The 23,811-nt window shown below is 40.9% G+C and overlaps 2 protein-coding genes across 4 annotated transcripts; both read left to right on the top strand.

Annotated features, from left to right (window-relative positions):
* The first annotated feature begins 5,523 nt into the window (after positions 1–5,523).
* On the top strand, positions 5,524–13,089 carry cyp27b1 (cytochrome P450, family 27, subfamily B, polypeptide 1). 2 transcript variants are annotated; one of them, XM_030728477.1, is made up of 9 exons: positions 5,525–5,866; positions 6,396–6,586; positions 6,983–7,173; positions 7,770–7,970; positions 8,690–8,853; positions 8,943–9,109; positions 9,201–9,282; positions 9,455–9,652; positions 11,539–13,089. In XM_030728477.1, the coding sequence occupies exons 1-9, from the start codon at positions 5,639–5,641 to the stop codon at positions 11,650–11,652; spliced, it is 1,536 nt and encodes a 511-aa protein (XP_030584337.1). In that variant the 5' UTR covers positions 5,525–5,638; the 3' UTR covers positions 11,653–13,089. The 2 variants fall into 2 exon arrangements, with proteins under 2 accessions (XP_030584338.1, XP_030584337.1); XM_030728478.1 differs by lacking the exon at positions 7,770–7,970 and having other exon boundaries at positions 5,524–5,866.
* A 1,519-nt stretch (positions 13,090–14,608) lies between these two features.
* Positions 14,609–23,784, top strand: mcrs1 (microspherule protein 1). Of its 2 annotated transcripts, XM_030729355.1 has the most exons (14): positions 14,609–14,957; positions 15,692–15,846; positions 16,037–16,175; positions 16,286–16,450; positions 16,577–16,686; positions 16,803–16,911; positions 17,125–17,263; positions 17,746–17,821; positions 17,948–17,976; positions 21,202–21,294; positions 21,457–21,539; positions 21,684–21,771; positions 23,115–23,242; positions 23,352–23,784. In XM_030729355.1, the coding sequence occupies exons 2-14, from the start codon at positions 15,692–15,694 to the stop codon at positions 23,436–23,438; spliced, it is 1,401 nt and encodes a 466-aa protein (XP_030585215.1). In that variant the 5' UTR covers positions 14,609–14,957; the 3' UTR covers positions 23,439–23,784. The 2 variants fall into 2 exon arrangements, with proteins under 2 accessions (XP_030585215.1, XP_030585216.1); XM_030729356.1 differs by lacking the exons at positions 14,609–14,957; positions 15,692–15,846 and having other exon boundaries at positions 16,051–16,174; positions 16,284–16,450.
* Positions 23,785–23,811: the final 27 nt, after the last annotated feature.

Raw genomic sequence — 23,811 nt, 5'->3', positions numbered from 1 at the left:
TCTTAAGGTCCCACCACAGCATTTCAGTCACATTGAGGTCTGTACTTTGACTGGACCATTATAGCTCCTTGATTCTTTTTTTTTTTTTTTTCAGCCATTCTACTTTTAGATTTGCTGCTGTGTTTGGGATCATTGTCCTGTTGTATGACCCAGTTCGGGCCTCACATCTGACTCCAGAATACTTTTATATACAGAGGAGCTCACTGTCAACTTATTGACTGCAAGGTGCCCGGGTCCTGTGGCTGTAAAACAAGCCCAAATCATCACCCTTCCACCACCACATTTGACATATTGGCACTGCACGTCATGGCCAAACATCTCCACTTTGGTCTCATCTGTCCAAAGGACATTATTTTAAAAGTCTTGTGGTTTGTTCACCTAATCCATGCTGCCATGTTCTTTTTAGGGAAAAGAGGCTTCTTTTTCCAATTGTATTGCCACGACCTTTGACATTTAGTCCTGTATAGTCTGAGATTAAAAAAAATAATTATTAAAAGTTGGATAAAGGTTTTTAGTAATGGCTGTGTGACTGAGCCACTCCAAAGGGAACACTGACACTTCAATTCCATGAAAAACTGTTGTGGTCAATAACATCTGGGTTAGACTGTGACTAATTAATAGGAACATTTTGGGAAAATTGGTGAAGATGAAGAGGTGTGATAGGACCATGGAGGTATACATCAGACAAAACAAACAAACACAGCTATTGAATGGTCATGTCTGTCCACAGTCACTCAAATATTGAAATATGAGGAGACCCCATCACCATAAATATACCATACTAACAGCTAGTTGAGTGAAGAAAAACAGTGAAACACATGCTCATTCATGCATGCTTGGGCAGACACAGGTACATAGACATCTGTGTGTGTTCGAGTGTGTGTAGAAAGGCACACTTCTGATACCACCCAGACAGGCAGGCTGCAGACATGAACTTTAACACACTAGTCTGGGAGTATAACAGCTTCATTTCTGGGCATTGGGCCAATACAATAAGGGAAAATACCTCTGAGGCCATCCCCACTGCACTCTATAGTATGATCTAGAGTTGGGCCACAACACTTTGCACCATACACCAACACAAAGAAGCCATTCTTTCTATTAGGTTTTTCATAATCAGTATTAATCCCCTGCTTCTAAGGCAGGCACAGATTAATTGAAATGTCTGATTTGGGGAAAGTTCCTTGTGTGGTCTTAAGTTATCGTTAGCTGAACAAGAAACCAAGGACGTGCATCAGAGTGACACCAGAGCAAACACAGAGGAACAACAGCATCTCAGTGATTAATAGGGTTTTTTTTTTTCTTACAAAAATAAAATAAAAGTTATACATTTTAAATCCATGCAATAAAAATTACATCAGTCTGACATCAGTGCACACTTACCCAGTACTGTGTTAGCTTCATATAGTACCAAAAGATTGCTAAGACCCAGTGTTGGGATGGTTTATAAATTACTGTTTGACATTAGTGTTAGGTGACTGTCTACCCACTGGAAAGGGGTCTTCAGCACACCAGCAAAAAGTCTTAGGTTTGCACTGTGTTGTGTAAGATCAAGACTCATCAAGGCGCCAGTGACCAACTAATAACTAATAAGTTTTTTGTGTTTATGAAAATTTCAGAGGTCACTCTTTATCTATTACCCTTTAAGATAGCGATGCATCTTCGACTCAGGAAGTCTCATGTCATTGCCTCATGTCCTGCTCTGTGTTGCACTTTTATCCTCATTAGTCAAAGTTAGTTTGTTTGCTGGTTCTAATTCAGAGGTCAGATTCACATGTTTGGGTCAGACACTGTAAATATAGTGATCAGATATATGAGGATTGCTGCAATGCTTAAAAATGGTCTTCTGATAATATCCTTTCCCCCTTAGAGGAGTTCTTCAATACAATTGGAGCTGTTATCATCCTTTTGTAACCAAATCTAACTTTGTTATGTCACAGTTGTGCTGATTTATTTGTAATGTTCACGCTTCCACCTTCTTGGACCTGCACTGTGCTTTATAACTGACACATTTAGAAGAACTAATCTGCAGATTCACCTTGTCTGTGGAGGACACAGGCTTGATTATACTTAACAGTTCATGTAAATCTGTAGGGGGAAAAAAGGCCCAGAAGCAAACAGAGTGATACTCACAAGACTGAATCCTCCCTCCAGCCAAAAAAATCACACCTTATCTGGCCTTTGTAGAGAAATTGGACCATAAAATAAAGACAATTTATCTAAAGGGTCTGAGTGTTCTGCACACTATCCCAAAGTACCATCTAAGTGCTAAAAGTCTGACAATCTTGTGTGATGTCAGCAGTGACCCAGCAGCAGGCTCATTGGACATGTGATGTTGCAGTGGCAAGAAAAGAAAATTCTCCTAATCGCAGTTTTAATCAGCAAAACCTCCACACTGTTTGCTCATGACAGAGTCCGATCATCTGAGGGCAGCAGGCCTTTAGCACTGCAGTAACTCTGCTGGATACTCCTGCATGAGTAATATGCATGTCAGTGTGACTCTGTGTTTCACTGCATGAGGAAAAAAATGCAATATGTCATTTTTGGAACAAGCCTCTGTAGGCACCAGGGTTAATTTTCAGGCACCAACCCATAATTCTTCCTCCCTTAGGCAGCACATGTATTGAGGTTTGTAGTGTTTGGCTGGCATATTATGAGTGTAATGTATGGTTTAAAAAGATTAAGTCCTGGGCTTGGGGGGATATGCAGTTAAAAGAATGGTTTATTATTTATGATCATATATTACACACATATATATATATATATATATTTATAGTCAGAGTGATTGCCATAAAATCATCAAAGGAAACTGCTCTGTGGAAAAGTTTTAGTGGTATGTGTATGCTTCTTGGCAGTAAAAAGCAAGTCAAATAAAGCAGTGAAGTGTCCTCCTTATCACAGAATGGTACCCGCAAATATTCTGGTGTTACTGTAGAAAGTAAGCCAAAGCCTAGTTATTGTTTTCATGAACCAATATATTCTTATAGTGCTGGAAGAAAAAATGTACACAGTTGTAGCTATATCCTGTTTTCTAACCTTTATGTATTTATGTATGTTTATGCAGATTTGCTTTGAAACACTTGGAGTGGCAGTGGTTGTTTTTTGTAAATAGGTGAAATATGTGTAACCATACATGGAAATCCAGTATACAAGGTAAAAACAGTTTATACAGTTCTAACAAACTTGAAAATCAGTACTTTGTGTGACCATCTTTATTCTTCAACACAGCCTGAACTCTCTTAAGCAGCTTTCTTGTCATTTCTCTAAGCAGTCTTCAGGAATAGTTCTCCAGGTCTCTTGAAGGACATTCAAAGCTCTTCTTTGGATGTTGGCTGCCTTTTCTTCCATTCTCTGTCAGGATGATCCCCCACTGTTTCAATAATGTTGAAGTTCAGGCTCTGAGGAGGCCAATCCATGACTGATAGTGTTCCACTGAGTGTTTTTCTATCCAGGTATTCTTTTACTGCACTGGCAGTGTGTTTGGGATCACTGTCATGCTGAAAAATTAATTTTTTTCCAGTCAGATGCTTTCCAGATGGTATTGCATGGTGGATCGATATTTGATGGCACTTTTCTGTGTTCATAATTCCATCAAATTTGATGAATTCCTGAACACCACTGGCTAAATTGCAGCCCCAAACCATGACAGATGGCTGTACACACTCACTGCTGTACCTCTCTCCTGACCTCCATCATACAAATTGAAAACAATATGAACTAAACCAAAATTCACTTCACTGGATTCTTTACTCCATCAGACATGTTGCCACTGATTTTCCTGTGTAATTTGCCATCCCTCAGCCTTTTCTCCCCATTTCCCTTCATTAAAAATGGCTTCTTGACAGTATTCAGGGTGGGGGGTGGGAGTGAGGGGGTTAGGGAGAAACTACCTTACATTTTCTTATTGTTTTTCCTCTTTGTGACGACTGCTCTTTCAGTGTTCTACTGATTATTTTGTATGTTAAGCTGTTAAAATTCAATAAAGAAAGTTGAAATAAGAATGGCTTCTTGACAACCACCCTTCTACTGAGACCTTTTCTGATGAGGCTTCAGTGAACAGTAGCTGGATCCACTGAAGGACTAGAGCCATCTCTCAGGTCCTGTGTCAGCTCTTTGCTGGATTTTTTTTTTCCTCTGTTTCTTAATATTTGATAATTCATAGGTCAATTCATAGCTAAACAAACAATCATTCCTGTGAAAATGGTCAGATATATAGACTGAAAATGAGTGAAAAAACAGCCAATGTCCAAATAAAAACTTTGAAAGACCCTCAAAAAACCTGGAGAATTATTGCTTAAGACAACTTTAAAAATTATAAGAAAGTCTGGCTCCTTGGAAGCAAAATATAAAGAAATGAGGGGTGACTCAAGACTTTTGTATATTACGCTGCTCAGATAAGCTTTGCTTCACCTTGCTTTAGCTCAGTTGGTTTGAAATAACACATACTCCATGCCCTCTTTTTAATTAATCAAAATATGCCATTTTTTCTTATTAGGTGTTTTTTTTCTATGCAATACCTATACAAAATATGCATACAATACATGAAATGACTCGCCAAAAAAGAGGCTCGTGTTGTAAACATTTAACACGTTTGCATGTGCCATAATGGATAAGAATAATGCAGAAAGCTGCATGAGCTGAGATACTGCACTCTCATCCAACTGAGCTGGTGCAGAGAATAAGCCTCACTGTTTCTGCCTGAAACTGCCGGTCATTCCTCTGTGTTTCTGTGAAATTGGGTGATCTAAGATTTCTAGTTAGAGCATAAAAAATGTGGGAGCAAATGCCAAAGCAGATTCTGAGTACGGCCCCAGGGTTGTTACTTCACAGTTCGCACACATGGTGCTTTGGACAGCTTCCAGTGCGAATGAAATCAGGTCAGGATTTTCTCTCTTGCTAGAAAACCCTCCAAGTCAGCAAAAGAACTGGTCATAGCTGTATAAACATACGACTCACAGGACTGGGAAAAGACCACCTCTACCAATTTTTTCCCCCAGTTTCATTAAGAGCATTGGTCCAGTGTTTCAGTCAGTGTAGGTCTACTTTTCTTGACATTTTGCATGTTGCACTTTTTAGTTATTGGATTAACAGTTTGCTTGTCCTGTTTATTTAAGGTTAAACTAACCTTCAGCACTGTTATCACTGTTAAACAGACCTTCTCCCCTTTCAGATAAAGGGGATCTACAATAGCATTGGCCGTGGGAGGGTGGAGGTGGTGGTGGTAATTGCGGGGGTGGGGTTGATCACAAGAGACATCAGATCCACTAATCCATACTCATGCAAAATATGCCAGACAGTTGGACTATTGGAGACCAAAGTGCTCCACAGGACGACAGATAAGCCTTAACAGTAACACAAGTCGTGCATTTTTCATCCAGGGATTCCACGTGTGCTGCCTCTGGGATGGTTTGGGTTCAGCCTTCTGATTGGACACACCTTCTCGGCTCGCGCCTTCCCAATTTCATCAAAGTGGGGCGGGACCTCGGGAACCTTTGCACCCATGATTGGCCCAAAATAAGAAAATTTACAGCTTTTGCTCGCATGGTTCAAGGAGCAGGTCCCGGGTTATAAATACGACGCTCAGCCGGTAAAACAATGAGCACCGACATCCGAGGAACCGGCATCCCGTCACCGCTCCATGAGCTTAGTGAGAAGGATGTTGCAACAAGCTCTTAGAGTATCCGGCCGGAGCTCTTTCCCTCTGGTCAAATGGATGGAGAGGTGGGCTGAGGGCGCACCAGCCGGTTCGGCGGGGACCAAGATGCAGGGAGTGAAGACGCTGGATGACATGCCGGGGCCGTCGGTCGCCAGTTTTGTCTGGGATTTGTTTGCCAGGCGGGGTCTGTCACGTCTGCACGAGTTACAGGTAAGAAGATTAAAACACAAAAGACTGTAAGGGATATTTCAAATGATTGCACTTTTATTGAAAATGCAGGGCACGCATCATCATAGTAGACTAAAAACGTGAGTTTATTATTCCGGGTAGTTGTGCAAGAAAGCAGTAAACAGTCCTTAGGACAAAAGCTCATTTTCACTTTTAAAAAAATGTAATTAAATCTCAGACATTCAGACAAATTCAGTTAAATTATTATTTTTTCTCATATATTTGTGTCCCCTCTACAAAGTTTCCTGGTTTAGGAACAATAAATTAATGAATTAAAAAAATATGTGTGTACTGAGAGCTTTGCACTTGAATATGTACGCTGGATTAATTATCATCTGTCAACATGTCAGATCGTGCCTATGAAGTTATGCATCCTTTAAAAAATTTCACTTGTGCATTAAAACGCCTGCAAGGCTTCACCTCTGCACTGAGCTCTAAACTGGAGAAGGGAGGGTGCCTCAAAGGTGATGACTACAGGTTTTTGTTTTACAACTTTTGTCTCATGTCCTAGCTGGAGGGAGTGCAGCGGTATGGCCCTATGTGGAAGGCAAGCTTTGGTCCTATACTGACAGTTCATGTGGCTGATCCGGCGCTCATCGAGCAGATCCTGAGGCAGGAGGGTCACCACCCCATGCGCTCTGATCTTTCCTCCTGGAAGGACTACAGGAAGCTCAGAGGACATCACTACGGACTTTTGACAGCGTAAGCATTGCTCTGCTGTCAGCTCACATTTCCCTGCTCATGAAAATCTTTCCCCTTCACTTCCAGACTTTTCCTTTTTCTGTACTGTATCTCATCACAAGACAAAGGTGAACTAGATGTAATATTTGGCTGGTGGCCTCATGGTCACTAAGAAGACATACTCATTCAGTTCAGTTAAGTTTTTTCAGCTTTCATTCACTAATGGTACTCATAGAAAAAGCCAGAACTATACAGTATACAGTCATTTGGCATACTCATATTAAGTGTTGAACTGTTTGTTAAATATGAATGTAGTACAGCAGTTAAATAGCCTTAAAACCTTAATGTAACTGAACTGTGTGTACAGCTGCAGCCACTGTATCAGTTTTAAGTTAAAGTGTGTATGTGTGTCCCTAGTGAGGGGGAGGAGTGGCAGACAGTGAGAAGTCTCCTGGGGAAACACATGCTGCGGCCAAAGGCAGTGGAAGCTTACGATAAAACCCTCAACAGTGTCGTCAGTGACCTCATTGCCAAACTTCGCCTTAGCGGAGGTCCTCAGGGTCTTGTCACCGACATTGCCAGCGAGTTCTATCGCTTCGGTCTTGAAGGTGAGGTTTCACACTATCTGACGACCGTCATAGGGTGTACCGCAACCATTTGAATATTGCAATCAAGGCCACCTGTATGCACAAATATTATGTCATATCACTGACGTTTTAAATGCACATGCCTGGCAATGCTCAGCATGCCTTAATAATTCATGCTCGTGTGCAGTTTACTCTACTGTCATCATTGTTATTGTACAGCTGGAGGGGAAAAAGCGTGTACCGATGCAGCTTGATTTGATGAGAAATGGCCCATCATTGATCTTATGCAGTGATATAAAAAGCCACCACTGAAACTCTTTTATAGTCATTGCTGCAGGAGTTAAATATAAATGCTGAATAGTCACATATGTGCACTGATGAAAGCTGCCAATATTTAAACTTTTAATTTTGCATTCAGATGGTATTATTTATTTAATTGTAACAAGGTTTGTCAATGACCTTTGTTAGTCTGATAAAGAGGCTAAAAACAACAACCATATATCATGCATGTTTACCTTCTTATACATCCGGAGCATGCAGTAAAACAAGCCTCTCATCCTCTTTTCTTCCCTTCCTCATGAACTTTGTTGTGTTTTGCTTTGATTTTTTTTTGACAGGCATTTCTTCAGTTTTGTTTGAATCCAGAATTGGTTGCCTGGATCAGGTTGTTCCCGAAGAGACGGAGCGTTTCATCCAGTCTATTAACACCATGTTTGTGATGACTCTTCTTACCATGGCCATGCCAAACTGGTTGCACCAGTTGTTCCCTAAACCCTGGAATGTCTTTTGTCAGTGCTGGGACTACATGTTTGATTTTGGTGGGTTATTTCTCAGAGCACATTTGAGCTTGGGCAGCAAAATGTATGCATACTTAGAAGTAATTGTAGTGGCACTTTAAAACTAAGAGTGATAATTGAATCTACAACCATGCTGTGGTCTCCAAAAAAGTAATAAAATATTATATTAAATGCATAAGCAAAAAGCATTTAAAAAAAAAAAAAGAAAAAAGAACCTGATATACCAGCGAGGAGATTCTACAGGATATTATAAAGATGCTTCTGGCTGTACTTAAGCTGGAGATGCAATACACAAGCTGGCACTATAACATGGAACCAAGATAAACATGGCATTTCCACACTTGATGGTATTATTTTCCTTCTGCTTTCCTCCCTCATCATTGGCTGCTGCTGGTCTCCACTTAGCCCTGGGTTGTTATCCCACACTCTCTCTCACAGTACATTAAGACTTATGAAGATTCAAGACATCATACACATAAATAATCACACTGATTCAAGCTAGCTCAGTAAGCAGGAGATTAAAGTCTTTAACCCTCACGCACTTCAAGATTTGCAGCAAAACGACTTGAACATTCATCATGAAATTAATGCATGGTTTTAGGCACTTTTTAAGAAGGGGAATTTGATATGACTTTATTAAACCTGACACCAGAAAGCTGCAGACTTACTGCTCTGTGCCATCATGTTTGACTGAATTAGGGATCAGTGTGTAATGGCTTCTCATCTCCACGTATCTGCAGCGAAGGGTCACATTGACCAGCGTCTGATGGCCGAAGCAGATAAGGTTGCCCGAGGAGAGAAAGTGGAGGGCCGTTATCTCACCTACTTCCTGTCGCAGCAGGGGCTGCCCATGAAGACGGTCTACAGCAACGTCACAGAGCTGCTCCTCGCAGGAGTTGACACGGTGAGAGTGGCTCCTTTGTCATCTTCCTTATGAGTTTCTGATTTTAGGCCGGCAAACAGTTAAAAGTATCCTTCCTTCTGTTGTTTCAGATCTCCAGCACTATGTCCTGGTCTTTGTACGAGTTGTCCCGTCATCCAGATGTGCAGGCCACTCTCCGGGCGGAGGTGTTGACTACACTTGAAGGTCGAAGGATACCAGAGGCTGCAGATGTAGCTTGCATGCCTTTCCTGAAGGCTGTAGTCAAAGAAGTGCTCAGGTATAACTCAAAGACTTCAGGTATTTGAAGGTGTTTTGAAACTTGAAATCTAATTTAACTTATATTATTGTTTTTTGGGGGTTTTTTTTAGGTTGTATCCTGTTATTCCTGCTAACGCAAGGGTCATTACAGAAAGAGACATCCAGGTTGGAGGCTATCTCATCCCCAAAAATGTAAGTGTTAACAACATTTGCACTCCAGAATTTCGCTGGGGTGTTTCTCATATTTAAGGGAACTGCTTCACCGTCTAAATCCAGCTGGTGTCATGTTGTAACGCTTCATGTATATAAGGTGCTCCTTTCTTGTATTCAAAACATATCTGACCAAAAAAAATTTCCCTTCCAGACTTTGATTACCCTGTGCCAGTATGCAACATCACGGGATCCAGCAGTGTTTCCAAATCCAGATCATTTCAATCCCTATCGTTGGCTGACCAAAGACCAGACTCATCACCCGTATGCCTCTGTGCCTTTTGGTGTGGGAAAACGCAGCTGCATAGGTCGCCGTATCGCTGAGCTGGAGCTCTACCTTGCTCTTTCCAGGGTGAGTTAAGCTCATTTTATCTATTTTTTAAATTCTAGTTTGCAATTAAAAAAACAAATCATTAAGAATATACAATCCTAGTTCCAAAAACGTTGGGAGACGGTGTAATGAAGACACTTAAGCTATTTTTTAATTTAAGCTGATGCCTTACTTAACACAGGTGTTCAGCTTCTTCACATTCTGGTGCTTCTTTAGTGATATTTGTTTTTAATCGAGGACAAATTTGGACTTCAGACTAATATAGCAAACGGACCTTTACAACAGAGTCATGCTGTTGTAAAGGTCATGTGTTTCGGCATTGCCTTGCTGAAATAAGCAAGGTCTTTCATGGAAAAGAAGTCATCTGGATTGCAGCATATGTTGCAGATGTGCAAGTCACTCCTGCTATGTGCTCAAATGCACCTCCCTGCTATCACAGATGCTTTTGAGCAGTGCAGTGATTAAAAAATATAATAATAAAGCAAAGTTCCTTTCCTCTTTAGCTCCAAAACTACAATTTTCCAAAAAAAGTTTAAAGTTTTGATTAGTCAGACCTCAGGACATTTTTCAGTCCATCTTAAATGAGCTTGAACCCAGAGAAGGACGTGGCATTTCTGCATCCTCTTTAAATGTTATTTGTGTCTTATTGATGTAGAGTTGTAAAATGCATTTGTTTATGCAACCCAGACAAACTGTGTTTAATGACAGTGGTGTTCAGAAATGTTCCTGAGCCATGTAGGAATTTCCGCTGCAGACACATGTCTGCTTTCAATGTAGTGCTGCCTAAAGGCCTGATGATCCTGGCTGAGTCTCTTAATGAGAGAATGTACAGCAGCTGATTTATTCTTCTTCTTTCTGCTGCTGCTTTTAGGATCCATATCCCTAGCATCCTACTCTGTCACACCAACCCTCTGCATGTCCTCCTTGACTACATCCATGAACCTTTTCTGTGGTCTTCCTCTTTCCCTCCTGCCTGGCAGCTCCATATTTAGCATCCTTTGTTCAATATATCCATTATACCTCCTCTGCACATGTCCAAATCATCTGAACCTGAGCTGTCCCTCTGATGTACTCATTTCTAATCCTGTCTCTCCTGGTGACTCCCAATGAAAGTCTTAACATCTCTGCCACCTCCAGTTCAGCCTTCTGTCTTTTTTTGTCAGTGCCACCAGTTCCAAAATATACATCATAGCAGATCTCACTGCCAGCTTGTAAACCTTCCCTTTCACTCTTGCTGTTGAAATTTTATATCAAGAAACTTTATTGTTAAATTGTTCAAATATCTGTATGCAGTCTCTGAAAGAGAAAGAGAAAGTGAAAGACTCCCCAGTGACGTGTAGTTTATAACCAATCATCTCATTAATTACCCTAATTAGCTGTGAGATGTTTCACCGTTGTTGTTGGTTTTTTTTTTGGTTTTTTTTAGGATTATGCAGTATTTCCAATCTTTTGCTGCCCTAACCTTTTTGAAAACTTGCTACTGGCATCAGAATTTAAACTGAGCATATTATTTTACATATTTAAAAAAAACAAAACAAACAATAGGAAATTCTCAGTTTTGATATTTATTTTGTACAGTTTCAGTTAAATATAGGGTTGAAATGAATTTCAAGTCATTGCATTTCTGCTTTTTGTTTACATGTTACACAACATTCAAAGCTTTTGGAGAAAATAGGCTGTAGATTGTAAGCTGGAATAGGTTAAACATTCTTTCACATCCTGTTTGGACAGATTGTTTTTAAATAATTTACACAGTGTAGGATTTCAAAACATTTCTTAGAAGCCATTCCTGCAAATCTTCTTACTGTATTATTACTTGGAGTTATGTAAGGAACCTAATGCAGCACTTGACTGCTTTTCATTTCAGTCGCCCTGCTCTTAATCTTCTCTCTTTCTGATCTCATTAGATTGTTTTAGAGTTCGATGTGAAGCCAAAGCCAGAGGGAGTTTCTGTGAAGCCCATGACACGGACACTTCTAGTTCCTGAAAATGTCATTAGCCTCCAGTTTATTGAACGGTGACCTACTCTCCTGGAGATGATCAGTTACGTGACTGAACGTGAGTCCCTCGGCAACCCAGAGAACAAGCAGGCGGCGTTATTGCATGCCAGAGTGGGCCTTCAACTTTCATCCCAACTAAGACCAAAGCTCTTCTCACCTGCAGCTTAACGAGTGCAGGCCGACATGAAATGAAAGATGAGGGCTGATGGATTATTGCTGAGGCATTTCACTGGGAGAAGTGTAACATCCAATTTTATCAAAAGGTGCTTATTTTTGCAAAGGCCAGACACAAAGAAGTGATCTTCCTTTGAACTTTAAACAGACAATCTTCAGACTGTTTTTTTTTTTTCTTTCTCAGCATTTTATTTTTGTTGTGCTTTCATGTGTGCACTATAGTTTTTCTACCTGTCTGCATGTGAGAATGTACATGTTTGAATCAGTTGGACCAGCTATTAAAATATTTATACCGTAAGGTCAGTAGTAAAAGGTCCATGTAATATGTAAGTGAGCCCGTTTGTCAGCAGAGCAGGTAAACCCATCTTCACTGCAACTTCACTGCAGTGGAAGTGGGCGTTATGTATCCTGCCTCCAGCTTCCTCTACCTGCGCGGCACATAAACCAAAATGAGTATTTCCAGTAGTTGGATTAAGTCTGTTATGTCTGTTGTGCACGACAATTCAGAAAGAGCAACTGCGGAGAAAGTCTGGGCCTGTGTGAAAACGGATTTAGGAAGAAGCAGTAGGGGGAGAAAAGAAGCACAGGGCAGGAGAGCAGGAGAATGATACGCAGTAAGTGAATGAGATCCGACGTTTGTGCCTGTGTGGTATGTGCCCTCACCAGTCGTCCTTCATTTTATCCTTTTAGTCGGACCATGTCGCATTTCTTGGAATGTGACAGAAAAAATTTTCCCTGAACCTCGTAACTGCTTCTTAAATCTGATTATGAAATGTGATCTCCTGCACTCGTAGATATCTGCAATTTCCTGCATGTCCTGATTGTGCAAACATTTCAAGAGCCTTTCTGTGTATGTCCAGAACACCAAGAGCCACAGAGTATTTGGAGCTCAAGAGTTCAGTCCTGCACATGGGAGAAAAAAAAAAAATCTAGCTCTGTGTACATATAATCTCCAATATATTAACTGAACTGTGTTTAAAAAGGTGCTTACGGGGCACAAACCTCTAGTGATGGGTTCCTTACAAAAGGCAGCTGTTGAGGTTGTTCCCGTGTAGGAATACATACGGCCACTAAAATTCCAACATGCTCTTTTTAAATCTTTCGATACTGTCTTCAGTTCATTGATGCAGCTTATCTATTTTTTTTTATACATCTAAACCTACCATGACTAATATTTCATCATTTTGTAAATAATAAGCTGCATGATCTGAACTCTGTATTTATTCTAATTTATCACATTTTGAAACTGTCACTGTAAAACTCAATAAAAGGTTTCAGGTTGAATCGCTCCCTGCTTGTTGATTTACTTTGGCTGAGATTCCTGTTTACACCATGTGTTTCTTCGTGTGATGCCTTTTTGTCGTGCTGAGAACGATATCGCCCTCCGTCATCATCAACAGCACCATCAGATTAGGGCTCAGGTCAATGAAAAATTTTCTAGAAATGTTTACATGAATACACAGTATCAAAGTTTCTGTGTGAGTCAGTACTTTGAACCACCAAGTGCATCACCTCAACCTGTTGATCAGATCTAGGATAAAGATATTCTGATAGGCATAGGCTTTTTATGATTTTATGGCCTTACAGTAGGTGTATCTTCCACAGCTGTGTATTATATATATGTACTACATTTAGGTGTTTGAAGTTAGACTATAGAAAATCTATATCCTACTATAGATAAATAGATATTTGAAGAAACACAGTTAAGATTTATTTATTTTTAATCAGATATATCCCGCTGTGATACAATATCTCTTCTGCTAGGGAGTATTGCAGTTGCATTTGCTACCCTATTACTAAGTACATTTATAAGGGCCCTGGAAATACCATGAAGTTGTACTGGAAAGGTTTTAAATTCCTGCTGGGAAAAGGGAAAAGAACAAATGAGGTGTGGTCTATTAGGCAAAAAAGCAATAAGCTACCATATTAAGGCTGTTAGACTATGTCTAACTGTACATCATCCCGTGGTGCCAACATGGTCTTTCATGAAGCTGGAGGCACTATTACTGGAAAATTGATTTAAAACCAATAAATTGTATGTGAACATATGAATTGTATTCAAATTTAAACATATAGGGTTGCACTTTGCTGGTTAAATACAACTATTTAAAAAAAAAAAACTTTTTTTTTTTAAGAAAAACTGTTCAAACATTTCAACATTTCAAATACAAATGACATCTGCATTATTCTGACAGATTCTATGCACTCAGCCTCCTGTCTTTTTGTTAGCGCCACTATCTCCAAATCATACGTCATAGCAGGTCTCATTATCATCTTTAAACCTTCCCCACACTTGTAGCTATGCTTCTGTCACAAATCAGACCTGGCACTCACCTCCACCCGTTTCACCCCTGCCTGCACTCTCTTCTTCACCTCTCTTGTGTACTGTCCGTTGCTTTGGATGGTTGACTCCAGGTATTTGAACTAATCTACCTTCACTACCTCTGCTCCTTGCGTCTTTGCTCCTCACATGCTCCTTACTAATCCTCTGCACTTCACTAACTGTCCTACTTTTTCTGTTATTTTTTCATTCATGATTTCCTCAAAGTACTCCATCTTCTCAGCACATGATCTTCACCCATTAGTACATCTCCATCTCTATCCTTAACCATCCTAACCTGCTGCTCATCCTTTCCAGCTCAATCTCTTTGTCTAGCCAATTGATACAAGTCCTTTTCTGCTTCCTTAGTGTCCAACCTCAAATACAACTCATCATAAGCCCTTTCTTTTGTTTTTGCCACCTCTCTCTTTGCTCCAGTACTCCTGTCTACTTTATTCATCTCCTTGAACATCCCACTTTTTCTTTGCTAACTTCTTCCTTTGAATACTTTCCTGCATTTCTTCAGTCAACAACAAAGCCTCTTTGTCTTCTTATACACCAAACACCTTGGTAGTTTCCCTCCGTACTACAGCTGTAGATCATCCGGGTCTCTGTCATTTTGGCCCGGTAGGCGGCGGTATTGCGAAACGTCGAAGAGTTAGGCAGGAAGAAAACAATTGTCCAGCCGAGCGGCTAATGCTAACGAGGCAAGCGTCAAGTAAGCGAGTTAGCCATGTAGCCAAGGCAACGAGGGATTGATAAAGGGGAACAAGTGGACTATATAAACCCAACTTTCCGGATCTGACACAGCGAAGGGGAACAATCTGGAAAGGTGCGTGGCAAAGCAGTGGTGTTAGTTGTGATAATTCGTTAATAACCAAAGCTAGCAAGAAGGCTCTGATAGCTTAGCTTATGTTAGCTTAGCTTATGTTAGCTTAGCTAATGTTAGCTAGCCAACATAAACTAATGGTATTTTAATCAAATTATGCTAGTTAGCTAAACTTACAGTAGTGTATTGTTTTCTGAGCGGGAGGCTTGTCATAGCTATCTATTTATTATTTAATATTCCGTTCTGAAGGCAACAGTATACGCCCTGTGTTTACATGTTAATAAAGGCCCCTCAAATCTAGCTAACTTGCCAGGTATGAATTCCCCTGACTTTTATAAACAGCAACAATAATCATAATATTGGGTCTCGTACATAAATGTAAATTTAAATTGTGAGCAAAACACACGGGTGTCTGGTGTAACCTTTGATTTATGTTTGGAGTTGTGTTTTTAATTGCAATGGAATTTTAGTGTTAATACATTTTTTTTTTAATATCACGGCGTTTAATCTAGTGAACCTACCGGAGGGCTCAACAGACACTAGGCTCACCTCATATTTTAACAAACCTGTGCAGACACAACAACACAACAGTATTGTTTAAAGTTGAGCGACTCTGAAGCAAAGTTCATAGTTTGAGGGACAGGAAAGGATGTTAAGTCTGGCATTTTTAGGGTGTTGCTACACTTGAAAAAATGTCTTGACTCTTTCCTCCTTTCCTTCCTGATGCATTGGAACAGATGCAGGCTGGTGACCCTGTGGTTGGTACCTCAATGGGAGTAGCTGGTGCTCAGAGTCGATCAGAGGATGAAGAGTCACTTGGAGTGAAAGACCTGAAAAGGACAGCAACACAAGCATTTGGCAGTGGTGTTCCCAAACGCAGAAGTTCATCCAGGTTTGATATCTACTCTTGTATATTAAATTATTCCAGTCCAGAGTGTCATTTCAGCATAGTCTGTGTAGTTTTGACAGCAGAACATGAACCTGTATTTGCTGTGCTGATACTGCTTCAGTACTGTGTTTAGTTTTTCTCTGGTGAATCTTTAAATATTTAAGGAATTGCTTTATTTCTGCAATTTCTTTAGGTCAATAAAAAGAAAAAAGTTTGACGATGAACTAGTGGAAAGCAGTCTTGTGAAGTCATCCAGTAGAGTCAAAGGTCCACCCGTAATGGAGCCTGTCCGTTGTTCGGGGAGTGAACCTTCATCAAGTGAGAAAAAAAAGGTAAATAATGCCAACAAATCCAGATTCTTGGGTGATCTCATGCTAAAGATGATACATGTGCATATCTTTTATGTGTCTTTGTTTTTTGTGCCTTTATGCTGGTTTGTCAGGTGACAAAATCAGGAGGCACACTCACGCCACCTCTCACAATGGTAATAAACCCTGCACCTCTGACCAAAAGAGTAAAGAAAAGCAAGCAGCCTTTACATATTACTAAAGACTTGGGCAGATGGAAACCCACAGATGACTTGCTGCTTATAAATGCAGTGTTGCAGGTGAGCTACTATAATTTTGAGTAGTGTCAAAACAGTTGTCCTTAATGAATGGATCTACTTTGTCAAATTAATTATTGGTCATACAAACCATCAACTTTGTGTGTGGTGTTCTGTATTTATGTCTAGACCACTGACTTAACTTCTGTTCATCTGGGGGTCAAGTTCAGCTGTCGTTTTACTTTGCGTGAAATTAAAGAGAGGTGGTACGCTTTGCTGTACGATCCCGTCATCTCAAAGTAAGACACAGCAACTTCTCCCAGTCTTTTGTGTTTTCATATATAGCTTTTGTTGTTTACACTCTTGTGTTTGAATCGTCTTTTAAGTAAATTCTTGGTTTTGCTTGTCTGTTTAGGCTGGCATGGCAGGCCATGCGGCAGCTTCACCCAGAAGCAATTGCAGCAATCCAAAGCAAAGCTCTCTTCAGTCAGGCTGAGGAGGCACAGCTGGCCAAGATTGGTTCAGTAAGTGATATTGAGGAGACTGGCATATTAGATTCAAAGTATTCCCAGTTAAGATCAGTTTTTAATGTCTCAGAATTGAGAGCTTTCATCTAAAGAAAGTGATAGAAAAATAGCTGATTTGTAATATAGATGTTAAGCAATGGCTGGATTGGAATACAGACTGTATACACTGTCGTATTCACACACGATTTTGTCTTGTTTCTTTCAAAACAGACCAGTCAGCCTAAACTGGACGTGTTTCAGGAGCTTTTAAGTAAGCACCCTGATGTCTTTCACCCATGTCGCACTCCCAAGAGCTTGCTGGTGCACTGGCAGCTGCTCAAACAGTACTACCTACTGGATGACCAGAGTGGTGAGTTCACTTTCCCAGAGCACCCACTGAAATTCCTATTCACAGCTTTGTTATTGAGCAGCTGAAAACAGTACAAGTTTAACTCATGTGAACTTCAGATACGTTTATCATCTTCGTTGCGTTGGAGGATTTGCAGGAGGATTTGGAGGATTTCTTATGTTTGGACATAAGATATCATTTCCCTCCAACAGCGTTTTAAATTGCGAATGCTACCATTTTTTTTTCTCTCTGTGCAACTACTTAGAATTAACTTGAGTTACCTATTTGTCCTCTAAAATATGTACAAGAGAGTAAAACCATCTTGACTGTTAGGAAGATGTTATTGCTGTTCTTTTATACTTTTGATTGTACAATAGTCTGGTTGACCTGACATTTAAGTTATATGGGAAGTGTTAATTTTGCCTAATGTGCCTAATGTTTTCCTAAGTGATGATGTAACAGCTTGCATTTACTGTGTTATTGACTCTGAGTGTGTTTTGCAGTACAGCCCCTCCCTAAAGGTGACCAAGTCCTCAACTTCTCCGATGCTGAGCAGATGGTTGATGATGTAAAATTAAAGTAAGTCAAACATTTATGTTTTTGCTGCTGGCAGCATTTCAGTTTGTAGTGAAGGATACTAGATGCATTATTTTCCATACTTTCCCCAAGGATTCTTCTCATAAATTGTTCTTTCTTTTTGCACAGGGACAGCAGAGATGAAGTGCTGGAACATGGTAAGTCATGCAGCTATGATGTAGATTCAGTTAATCTTGTACAGCGCACGTCATATTGCCTTTATTTATATAGCACATTAAAACAAGAGGAGAGAACAGTGGTCATTATGGGTGGTTGTGGATCAGGAGGTAGAGTGGGTTTTCTACTAATCAGAAGGTCAGGGGTTCAAAATGGTCCGTATGTCAAATTGTCCTTTGACCCTGGATTGCCTCCAGTTCTCCCACTGGAGTGTGAGTGTGTCTGTGATGGTTAGAAAGTGCTTAAAGGCATGGAGCAGCACTGTATGAATGCGTGTACAAATGTGTGAATGTGGCTTGTAAAGGAAAGCACTTTGAGTGCTCAGTTAGAGTAAAATGAAATGAAGAAATGTGCTAGATACACTGATCAAGCACAAGATTATGACCACTGAGTGGTGAAGTGGATAACACTGATTATCTCTTCATCAGGCCCCTGTTAGTGTGTGGGATATACTGGGGAGCAAGTGAACATTTTGTCAAAGTTGATGTTAGAAGCAGGAAAAATGGGCAAGTGTTAGGATTGACAAGAGCCAAATTGTTGTGGCTAGACGACTGGGTCAGAGCATCTCCAAAGCTGCAGGTCTTGTGGGGTGTTCCCGGTCTGCAGTGGTCAGTATCTATCAAAAGCGGTCGAAGGAAGGAACAGTGGTGAACCAGCGACAGGATCATGAGTGGCTAAGGCTAATGTGGACGTGTGGAGCAAAGGCTGGCCTATGTGGTCCAGTCCAATAGATGAGCTACTGTAGCTCAAATTGCCTAAAGTTAATGCTGGAATACACAGTGCATCACAATTTGTTGTCAGTGGGGCTGCATAGCTGCCTACTAGTCAGTGCCCATGCTGACCCCTGTCCACTGCAGAAAGCACCAACAATGGGCACGTGAGCATAAGAACTGGACTACTGAGCAACGAATGGCCGTGTGTGTGCACCGCTTACCTGGGGCACACCTCACACTAGGATGCACTATGGGAAGAAGGCAAGCTGGCGGGGGCAATGTGATGCTTTGGGCAATGTTCTGCTGGGAAACTTTGGGTCCTGCCATTCATGTACCGTATTTTTCGGACTATACGTCGCTCCGGAGTATAGGTTGCACCAGCCAAAAAATGCATAATAAAGAAGAAAAAAACATATATAGGTCGCACTGGACTATAAGTCGCACTTTTTTTTGGAGAGGGGGGGGGGGGGGGGGGGGGGGTGATAGAATCCGAGACCCAGAGCAGAAATTCCATCTTGAACGGCAATTTAAAATAATGGATTAAAGAACAGGACGAACACGGTTACGCCTACGTTATGCTAACGTAGCACATTCAGCTACATGACGCACAACGAACACGTGTTCGGTATGTTAACGTAACATTAAGTTATTCAGATAACCATAGCATAAAGAACATACTAACAAGTTAACCAAACCATCAATCCATTGAATTCTTCATCCTCGGTGTCACTTCTAAACAACTCCGTACACTCCGTAGACGAAGCGCCGCTTCCTCTTCTGTGTCGCGTTAGTCAGACCCGTCGTCAGCTGCAGTTCCAATTATTCCAGCCTTTCTGAATCCCAACAGGATGGTTTGTCACTGAAGCCCATGTTTTCTTGATCCATCCAATGACTTCCAGGAAAGTTGGGTGGCGCATTCTCCCAGTTGCCGTTAAGCTGTGCTCTCCATCCATCATCCACTGCTCCCACAGGTTACGCAAGACTGCCTTAAAGCTGCAGTTCACGGAGATGTCAAGTGGCTGGAGTATTTTGGTTCATGTGTTATAAATGTCACATATAGGTCGCTCCGGAGTATAGGTTGCACCCCCAGCCAAACTATGAAAAAAAGTGCGACTTATACTAAGGGTGGCTGTAGCTCAGTAGGTAGAGCAGGTCACCTACTGATCGGAAGGTCAGCGGTTCGAATCCTGGCTACTCCGGGCTACATGCCAATGTATCCTTGGGCAAGATACTTAACCCCAAGTTGCTCTCCGACCGTTCTGTCGGAGTATGAATGTGAGTGAATGTTAGTTAATTAAAAAAGCACTTAGCTTCATAAAAATGGAAGTGCTTGTATGAATGGGAGTGCATGGGTGAATGCAAAACAGGTTGTATAAGCGCTTTGAGTGCTCATACTGAGTAGAAAAGCACTATATAAGAACTAGTCCATTATACTCCGGAAAATACGGTAGATGTTACTTTGACACATACCACCTACCTAAACATTGTTGCAGACCATGTACACCCTTTCATGGAAATGGTATTGCCTGATGTCTGTGGCCTCTTTCAGCAGAATAATGCTCTCTGCCACAAAGCAAAAATGGTTCAGGAATGGTTTGAGGAGCACAAGTTTGAGGTGTTGACTTGGCCTCCATATTTCTCCGCGTCTCAATCCAATCAAACATCTGTGGGATTTGCTGGACAAATAAGTCCAATCTATGGAGGCTCTGCCTCACAACTTACAGGACTTACAGGACAGATCTGTTGCTAACATCTTGGTGCAGATACCACAGCACACCTTCAGGGGTCTAGTGGAGTCCTCCACGGGTCAGGACTGTTTAGGCAGCAAAAGGGGACCAACACAATATTAGGCAGATGCTCATAACATCGTGCTTGATGTGTATATTTAAATATATACCAGTCCAATTACCGTTTACCAGCCTATTTAAAGTGTGAATGTAAACAGAATCTGATATATTTTTTTTAGTAATGTAAGCTGAAGTTAAATTTCAGATCAGATGTAATTTGTTAAGGCCATGCAAGTACAGTAATTCTTTATTGTAGCTGGGTTTTTTCTTTGTCAATTGTCTGGAATTAAAATATCTTAATATATTTGTCTCTGGATAACATGGAGTTGATATGATAACTTCTGATCATATCAGTATTTGGATGAACTTCCTTCCTACTGAACCCAATGTGTATATTTGAATGTCTGGACATTACTGTTTTCTGCCCAGTGGTTCCAAAAAAGTGAATCATTACTATGAGTAGGCTTTGGATAAGAAACTGTTGTCTAACAGTGATCCTGCTGTTGAAATCAATTTACTTCAATGTCATCTCTGTGAGTGATGATGTTCAACTGCATTTACACTGCTGCGTCAGGCTTGAGGTCCGGAGTGAGTCACTGGAAACTAACTCGGAGTGATCTGAGTTTCTCTCTGTGTTTACACACGTTTCTCTACTGAAGCTGCTTTCTGAAATAGAGTTTTTGTTTTCTTGCATTTCTCCTTTCAGAGCTGATGATTTCAGATCGTCACCAGAAAAGAGAAATCAGACAGCTGGAGCAGGAGTTACCCCGTTGGCAGGTTCTTGTGGACAGCATCACAGGTACTTAAACTTTCATTTATAAAAGGCGAGTAAAAGCCTTTATGCCTATTTTTGTTCTGAGGAATGCAGAATGAAACTTATTTGTGTGAATGTGTGTGTTTTTTTTTTTTTTTTTTTTTTTTTTTTTTTGTTGTTTTGTTTTGTTTTTTGGGGGGATTTCAGGGATGAGCATGCCTGACTTTGACAACCAGACACTGGCAGCATTACGTGGAAGAATGGTACGCTACCTTATGAGATCACGAGAGGTAAGTAATCTTTCAGAAACAGTGGCTAAAGAGAAAAGATGCTTAAGTGGCATGTTAGAAAATGGCGAGAAACAGTAAAAATAATTTACTTGGGAATATTTATTTTCAGTATGATTCTAATTGTTTTCTTTGGTATTCATACAGATTACATTAGGTAGAGCAACCAAGGACAAACAGATCGATGTAGATCTGTCACTAGAGGGGCCTGCTTGGAAAATATCAAGAAAACAAGGTGATTTAACTCATACATTCTCCTAAATTACACCAAAAAACATAAATTTTATCATTTGCTGTTATTCACTGACAGCAGCTGGAGAAATAGAAAGGCCGGGAGTGACTGGGATGGACAGGATAAGAAATGAATACATCAGAGGGACAGTTCAGGTTGAGTTTGAAGACAAAGTTAGAGGCAAGGCTGAGATTGTTTGGACATGTACAGAGGAGGGGTAGTGGCTACACTGGACAAAGGATGTTGAAGTTGGAGCTGCCAGGCAGGAGGAAAAGAGGAAGACCATAGAAGAGGTTTCACGGATGTAGTGAAGAAGGACATGCAGATGGTTGATGTGACAAATGAGGGTGCTAGGGATCGGGTGAGATGGTGTCAACCCCTAAAGAAAGCAGCCAAATAAAAAGGAAGAGGAAACCGCATCATACTTTTCAACAATGAAAGCATCCATTTGTTTCTATCATGAGTTGCATTGTCTTGTTCAGTCTTAGGCCCTTGTTACAGTAATGCAAAGAATTCTGCAGAGGGCTGTGGACAAGCGACCACAAGCAATCTACAGAAATTCATGGCAGGTGGGAAATGTGGGCAGTCAATACGGTGTGCATTGCATGCATGTTTGATGGTGTGTGAATGTGCAGAACACGTGTGTAAGGTGGAAAAATCTGTGGAGAGGTGGTGGACGTCCGCATTCAGACGGTGGACAGTTCCAGAGAGTTGACGTACGGAACACGTGTTGTAGATGGCTGCAGTGGTAGGACATACTGACGGCAGATGTAGTGGAGTGAACACAGCAGCCGCTGCTCATCCGTGCCAAAAATTATCACGGATAGACGCAGAAGGCTGTGGAAGGGCTGCACCCAGTGTATTTTTACTATTTTTCTGAAACCTGTATTATGCACCCTATATTTGAAGGCTTCATCCTCCTGCACACACAGCAATGTATATTTCTTGCTGCCCAGCATAAAGCTAGAATGTGACCACTAATAGGCCAGAAGGAAAAAGAATAAAATGCCCCATGCTAAAAGACAGAAAAAGAAGTGTGTATGGTTCAGATGATGGTTGCTACACAGCCCTTGATATGGGCAGTATGAGAGGCTGATGAGGGTAACAACATGCTGAAGCGAGCTGCTTCATCAACTTCATTAAACATGTGCTCCTGTCCACCGTGTCCGCAGCCAAAAATAAGGCAGCATCTAACTTTTGAAAAGTCCACAGCTGATTTTACATCAGTGTGACACAGGTTTTAGTGTTTCAGCTTCCAGGGTTGATAAACCTGTGATGTTAACAGAAATAAACTGCAGATCCTCAGTGATTTAGATGTACGTGACCTTTACTGTTTGTGTTGACAGGAATTATTAAATTGAAGAACAATGGAGATTTCTTCATTGCCAATGAGGGCAGGCGGCCTATTTACATAGATGGCAGACCGGTCCTGTCGGGCAACAAGTGGAAATTAAATAACAACTCAGTGGTGGAGGTGAGTGCTGGTTATTAACCAAGTTGTGTATTACTCATATTGAACCGCTGTTTAATATTTTATTCATGCTTAGTCAAAAATGTCCCCAAAAACCTGTCTGTTTCTTCAGATTGCAGGTCTTCGCTTTGTGTTTCTTATTAATCTGGAACTCATCTCTCTAATAAAAGCTGAAGCAGCTAAGATGACACAGCAGTGATTGCCAGCCGTGCAGCTGAAGAATCGGTCTGTGGCCGCAAGCGTGCCCGACCAGGCAGTCTGTGCTCAGCAGTGGTTACAGATGCTCTCATGAGGCACTGTAGTGCTTCCATGGAGATAGGACTGACAATGGCCTTCTCACCCTTCAGCCTGAAATGTGAATTTTACACAGGCTACAGCTAAATCCTGGAGCAAAACAGCAACAGGTTTTTCCTTGGTGTGTGGATATTTTATGTTGTATGTAATGTAGACACTCACAACAGAGCCTTGCTTTTTTCAGCTTTTCACAACGTTGTATTTAAATTCTGTAGTAAAACTTTTTCAAATTAATAAACTTGTATACACAACGTATGTCTTGATCTCATCACTACTTG

The sequence above is a fragment of the Archocentrus centrarchus genome, chromosome 5 (assembly GCF_007364275.1).
Source record: "Archocentrus centrarchus isolate MPI-CPG fArcCen1 chromosome 5, fArcCen1, whole genome shotgun sequence".
NCBI classification, from domain to species: domain Eukaryota; kingdom Metazoa; phylum Chordata; class Actinopteri; order Cichliformes; family Cichlidae; genus Archocentrus; species Archocentrus centrarchus.
This window is presented reverse-complemented; position numbering and strand designations above follow the sequence as displayed.

What these genes read in the sequence shown, in the direction of transcription:
- cyp27b1 (XM_030728477.1), top strand. Translation starts at nt 5,639, where the DNA reads ATGAGCTTAGTGAGAAGGATGTTGCAACAAGCTCTTAGAGTATCCGGC. An exon ending in CACTACGGACTTTTGACAGC is followed by an intron (nt 6,587 to 6,982) that starts GTAAGCATTGCT and finishes GTGTGTCCCTAG; the next exon opens with TGAGGGGGAGGAGTGGCAGA. An exon ending in GCTATCTCATCCCCAAAAAT is followed by an intron (nt 9,283 to 9,454) that starts GTAAGTGTTAAC and finishes TTTCCCTTCCAG; the next exon opens with ACTTTGATTACCCTGTGCCA.
- mcrs1 (XM_030729355.1), top strand. Translation starts at nt 15,692, where the DNA reads ATGCAGGCTGGTGACCCTGTGGTTGGTACCTCAATGGGAGTAGCTGGT. An exon ending in CCTACTGGATGACCAGAGTG is followed by an intron (nt 17,264 to 17,745) that starts GTGAGTTCACTT and finishes TGTGTTTTGCAG; the next exon opens with TACAGCCCCTCCCTAAAGGT. An exon ending in AGATGAAGTGCTGGAACATG is followed by an intron (nt 17,977 to 21,201) that starts GTAAGTCATGCA and finishes TTCTCCTTTCAG; the next exon opens with AGCTGATGATTTCAGATCGT.